This window comes from Arachis ipaensis, chromosome B4 (assembly GCF_059453495.1).
Source record: "Arachis ipaensis isolate K30076 ecotype BB chromosome B4, ASM5945349v1, whole genome shotgun sequence".
NCBI lineage: Eukaryota > Viridiplantae > Streptophyta > Magnoliopsida > Fabales > Fabaceae > Arachis > Arachis ipaensis.
In genome coordinates this window covers 126,501,606-126,507,564 of record NC_142439.1, presented here as the reverse complement: position 1 = coordinate 126,507,564, position 5,959 = coordinate 126,501,606, and the positions used below count along the sequence as shown (strand labels likewise).

The 5,959-nt window shown below is 37.1% G+C and overlaps 1 protein-coding gene across 4 annotated transcripts; it reads left to right on the top strand.

Annotated features, from left to right (window-relative positions):
• The first annotated feature begins 1,557 nt into the window (after nt 1–1,557).
• LOC107639752 (thioredoxin-like protein YLS8) lies at nt 1,558–5,377 on the top strand. 4 transcript variants are annotated; one of them, XM_016343343.2, is made up of 5 exons: nt 1,600–1,811; nt 2,731–2,791; nt 3,317–3,348; nt 3,501–3,643; nt 4,781–5,377. In XM_016343343.2, the coding sequence occupies exons 4-5, from the start codon at nt 3,524–3,526 to the stop codon at nt 5,087–5,089; spliced, it is 429 nt and encodes a 142-aa protein (XP_016198829.1). In that variant the 5' UTR covers nt 1,600–1,811; nt 2,731–2,791; nt 3,317–3,348; nt 3,501–3,523; the 3' UTR covers nt 5,090–5,377. The 4 variants fall into 4 exon arrangements, with proteins under 4 accessions (XP_088340388.1, XP_016198827.1, XP_016198829.1 ...); XM_016343342.2 differs by having other exon boundaries at nt 3,314–3,348; XM_088484262.1 differs by lacking the exon at nt 2,731–2,791 and having other exon boundaries at nt 1,558–1,811; nt 3,314–3,348.
• Nucleotides 5,378–5,959: the final 582 nt, after the last annotated feature.

Below are 5,959 nucleotides of genomic sequence, written 5' to 3'. Positions count from 1 at the left end.
ACAGAAGCCTACGACGTCACCTTCTCTCCCTCTAAACAATAAAAAGCATACAAACAGAAGCACTTAGTAAAAGAGAAGGGGAGAAAGAACCAACCTTTGCCTGGAAAAAGGTAGAAGAAGATGAAAGCCTTCAAACGAAAATGCTCCACGAACAGATGAGAAGAAAATTTGAAAAATCGCAGAAACGAAACAACGAAAGAGAGGGAAAGTATTTATAAACATGTTAGGGGCATAATGGTAAAAACAGAGCAGTCATTAATGGGTGCACCGTTACCAAGGTAATTAATACCTACGCAAACCTCTAACGGACGCGACGTTTGATTAGACGTAACTATGAAAACCAAAAGTCACAAAAGTCACGTCGGTTCCGAACAAACACGTCGGTTCCCTCACAAGTCGGCTACGACCCCGAGTAGAATACTCGAACCCAAATCTTAAAAGAAATTGGGCTCGAGTAGGGGCACTGTTCATACCCTGCCCAATGATAAGGCCCAGGTCCAAATAAAAGGCCCAATTCGAAGGATTGAGCCTCGCCCTATACCGACCTTCCTCCTACGAAGTCGGTTCTTACCACGACTTACCCTAAAGAAGTCGGGAATGAGGATTAGCTGGCAGATAAGCACTCATTTAAATGAGTAACTACCCCTAGAATCTCTCTAACCACTTCCAGGAGCCATATCTCAACCTCCCTTAGATAAAGAGACGGTTATCACCCTAAAAAGGTGGCACTACTTCAACGGTGGTTATTGGTTCACCACTATAAATACACTGACTCCCCTCAGGTATCAAAAAGTTCCAATACACTCTAAACCTGTTTTGCTCCCTTTGGTGACTTTGGCATCGGAGTGTCTTTGTAGGTACCACCCCCCTTTCTCTCCATACGGAAGTCGGACGGGGCCTTGGAGCATCAATCCACTTGGATATTCCCTCACTCAAACGATTGGGCCCGCCAAACTAACCCAATCCATTAATCTCCGGTTACCCACCGTAACACCAACGTTGATGATATTTTGATTTCAAAAATGAATATAATACCAATAAATGAAATTATTCATTCCAACTAAATTTTAACAAAGACAAATTTCTTTAAATACTATTATTGATGAGTAATTATTCTACTTAAAGACAAATACTATTTTTTTCTATGATATTTTCTAACTCGATAGACCTTAAGGGAAAATACTATTTTTTTCACTATATGTTTTAATTCGGCTATTCAAGGAGTGAATGAGTGAGATGATCAATCAACCAATCTAAATTAATTTAGACAACACTAATTATTTTAAATATTTTTAATATTAAAAATCATTAAATTTTAATTTTAATTTTAATTTTATAAAATATTTATAGTGATAATTATTATATATTCTTTTCATTTAATTCTCTTTAACAAAAAATTTCATATATTTTTATGTATTATGTCGTGTAGGATACCGGAATATATATTAGTTTAGGGTTAAAAAGTAAATTGCGAATTTTTAATATTAAAAATTAAATATATTAATTCCGAATAAAACGACGTCGTTTTGTTTACTTGGAAAACAAAAAAGTAGAACCATTCGTGAACCAAACAACCCCCCCCCCCTCCCCTTTCTTGCCCCAATCATTCGTGCACTCCCTGGTGACCTCTGAAGCCAAGGAAAACCCTAGCCCTTCATCGCCGCCGCCGTCCCCAGGTCCTCAGCGCCGCCGCTGCTTCCTCTTCCCCGTGTCGTTTTCATCTTCGCTGGCACGTCGTTTTCATCTTCCTCTTCCCCAGGTAGCTCGGCACGTCGTTTTCATCTTTGCTGGCTTCTCGGCACGGAACCCAGGTTAGTGGCCCTGCTTTCAATTCTTCGCCTCCGCTTCTTCCTTTTGATTTCTGAATGTTCGGTCTTCTTCTTCTTCGTTTGAAGTTCTGAAATTGTTGTTCAATTTTTGTTCCATGTTTCTTGTAATGTTTTGTAAATTGTAATTGTCTTCTGCTGATGGATCTGTTTGTATTTGCTGGTTGCTGATGGCTGTAATTTTTGTTTTCAAATTTACTGATGGCTCGATGGCTCTGTTACTGATGGCTCGATGGCTCTGTTAGTTGCTGATGGCTCTTAATTTTTTTGTTCAAATTTACTGATGGCTTTGTTTGTAGTTGCTGGTTTTGCTGGGTGAAGATTTAGTGTTTTGGAACGTTTTATAATGTGCCAATGTTTGTAATTGCTGGCTTTGTTTGTAATTGCTGGGTGAAGGTTTAGTATTTTGTGATTATTGGTTAATGTTTTGGTTTAGTGTTCTCTCTTTTCCAGATTTCCCTTCTCCCTGTATTTCTGCATGTTGCTGAATTGGTAATCAATAAATTTACTAGGATTTGTTAAATTTGTTGCTGTAACTTGAATTTGTTGCTGAATTTGTTGCTTCCCAGTCACAGAATCAGAACAGAATGCTCAGTCAGTGCTTGATTGATTGGCTTTGCTCACTGATTGTATTTGATGATAAATTTTAAATTGATAACTTTTAAATTTTAAATTTCCACTGCCTATGTTACTGATTCACTGTTCTTTCAGTGCTTTTTGTTGAATTGTGATGAGCTTTGTTAAAATTTGCACTGCCTATATTACTGAGTGTTCCTTCAGTGCTTTTTGTTGTTGTTAATCATTGTGATGAACTTTGTTAAAATTTGCACTGCCTATGTTACTGATTCACGGATTCATCCCTCTCGTCATTATCATTGGCATGAACTCTGAACCAAAACCCCAGCTCTCTGGATAAAATTGTAACGACTAACGAAAGCTGATTGGGACTTTTTCTTCTACTTAAGGTATGAATCAGAATGATGAGGCCAAGTTGTGAATACACAAGTGTCAACGGACTATAATATATATTGAGTTTGTGACATTAGAAGGGTGTAATAATAACAATAATGGAGTCATGTTATTTGAATATTGAAGTTTAACATTTAAACTCTCAGCTTCTCAGCCCTGTTTGATTCTTCATCTCAGGCAATTGAATCGAATCAACCAGGCCTTCCTTTTCTTTTTCTTTTAGTTGATTATTAATTTTTCTAATATATGTAGCTTTCTGAATCAAATGGATCAGATTATGTAGTTTTCTTGATTTGGGATATTTTCGGAGACGCATTAGAAGAGCTATTTTATTATTATGTTTGATATAATAATATTCACATGTTCTCTATGCTTGTGATTGTTTCGGTGTTTACATTTTCTTTCCAAGTCACTTGCTGTGGTTGTTCTTTCCAAGTCATATTGGTTTTGGTGATCTAAACACGTAAGAATTTAGTTGAACAAAATATTGATCCAAAGTCATATCTTTGTTTCTGCAGCAGTTCTTCTAAGTATTGTACCCCTATCCGTTGAGGTACACTCTCTTCCTCTGTCTTTGATTCTTATCATCTAACCAACTAGTAATTGCAAACCTCAAATTCTCTTATTATTATTTTATTAAAATTGTGTTAGTAATTTGATTTGGAAGGGGTTGGGTTGGGTTGGGTTGGGTTTCATATGAATTAGGGTTTGTTGAAAGAAGAAAGGAGATGTCGTACCTGTTGCCGCACTTGCATTCGGGATGGGCGGTGGATCAGGCGATTCTTGCGGAGGAGGAGCGTCTCGTTGTCATCCGCTTCGGCCATGATTGGGATGAGACCTGCATGCAGGTAATTCCTACCCTAATGTTTTTTAACATTAGAGTCTGGCTTGGATTGATTTTCGTGTATTGGAGTATAAAACTGAGTTGATTGTTGTAATAATGAGCTGTAAGTGTTTATCATCAAATATACACGTTTTATGAATTTTTTTATGTATGTATGATCTAGCCGTTAGTATTGCTTGAATTGGGATTCAATTCATGTGGTTTGATGTGGCTCATCAATCCAGCAGGCAGTATAGATTATATGAAGGATTGTTTTCCTGTCACAACGACACAGCTTGAATCGTGCAGCGATTGCTGGTTTGCAATGTGTCCATGTGTTCTCTCGAACCCTTTACCTTTCTTTATGGTCTCCCTCTCTCCATAAGACAAAGGAGAGACAAGGAGGATGCCTTATTGTGCGCCTGCAAATAAATGGTGTGTCCTATAGAAAGGAGGAAGAGGTTCAGAGGAAACTAAATGGCTGAAAAGCCGAACATCGGGTTTTATGGCTAACTGAAATATAAAGAAAGACCAAATAACAGCTGACGAATTGAATTTCGAAACACAGCTTTTTGCCTGCTCAAATATTCTGGTACAACCCCTTTATCTTTGTTCCTTTATGCTGAACTAATTACCAATCCACCAGGTAAAAAGATAAAGAAAATTATAGTCAGTCGTTCAAATTGACTAATTTACTTTTTTGCTTAGACCGTTGATGAATTAGTTGAATTTAGGTGATTATAATGTTATATTAAAAGAAAGTTATCTTTTTTTGTTATTTAGGATGTGATTCATGATTCAGCTCAACTCGTGGTCCTGAAAATAAGTTTGCAATTTGAATCTCGACGACCATGATCTGGCTTATTGAAATTGACTAATATTAGTAAATCTTATAGGACTTTTTATTCTTCAATGAACATGATGATGTTGGTTGAATGTCTACGAGTGTGCCTCAACCAACCTAGTTTTTGTATGTTTATCCCAAATTTTGTAATTTTTGTGTCTTTGCATTTGTGCCTGCCTTCCAGAATGAAGATGTGGTTTTGGTTGATACATGTTACTTTGAAGTAGCATTATATTTAGATTATTATGACGAAACACCATAGAAATTGTAGCATGGTGTCTTGTCATCTAAATAATAATTTGTTTTTTGCTTGCTCAGATGGATGAAGTGTTGGCATCAGTTGCTGAAACAATAAAAAACTTTGCTGTAATTTACCTTGTGGACATCACGGAGGTTCCTGATTTCAACACCATGTACGAGCTCTATGACCCATCCACAGTGATGTTCTTCTTTAGGAACAAGCACATTATGATAGACCTTGGCACTGGAAACAACAACAAGATCAACTGGGCTCTCAAGGACAAGCAAGAGTTCATCGACATTATCGAGACAGTTTACCGAGGGGCAAGGAAGGGCCGTGGTCTCGTGATTGCCCCCAAAGATTATTCAACCAAGTACCGTTACTAAGCCTCACAAGCAAACATTGCTGCTTTCTTGTAATCACCATATATTGTGCATCATACCTTTGATGTTTCTGGATCTGTAAGACAATTCCTGTGTTTAATTTTTCTTCCAAAAACTGCTTAGCTGCTATTACCAGCAATATATGGTGGCTTTACTGCTTAGCTGCTTAGTCTGTTTTTATCATGTTAGCGGAGCAGTGCTCTGCTCTGGTAGCATGCAACGTGTTATTTGGCGAAAATTGCAACAGGTGCTCTTACTTATAAATTATAATCTATGATTGCAACTTTCTCATTACAGAATTTTATTTATTTTTTGAAGTTGATTATTCACCGTATGTGGTAACAAGTTGATGAAGGCATCTTGTAATTATTTGAATTACGTATCATCCTTCAAAATGTAAGCTTACAGTGCTTGCTTATATAGCAAGTTATTACATATTGCATAACTAACTCAAAATAGACTCACTTGTAACAAACTACAACTAACTATAGCTGAGCTAACTCCTAACTATACAAGATGAGTAGTTGAGAGGCTATATCAGGTAACACCTCCGTAAAATTGGGAGTGTATATGTCCAACAATTCCAATTTGCGATGAATAGTTGTGAAAGTAGCTGGAGGTAGAGGCTTAGTTAGTAAGTCAACTATTTGGTCATGTATGGAGATAGGGAGCAAATGAATCAGACCTTCCATGAATTTGTCACGAACCACATGGCAATCAACCTCAATATGCTTAGTGCATTCATGAAAAACTAGATTAGATGCTATATGAATAACTAACTGGCTATCACAAAAACACTAGTTGGCTTTGACAAACGTACTCCAAGGTCAAAGGGGATATAGCTTAACCATATCGCTTTCCTTGAATGCTGTT

Coding starts and splice junctions, on each gene's coding strand:
- LOC107639752 (XM_088484262.1), top strand. CDS start 3,524: ATGTCGTACCTGTTGCCGCACTTGCATTCGGGATGGGCGGTGGATCAG. Junction 3,644..4,780: donor GGGATGAGACCTGCATGCAG/GTAATTCCTACC, acceptor TTGCTTGCTCAG/ATGGATGAAGTGTTGGCATC.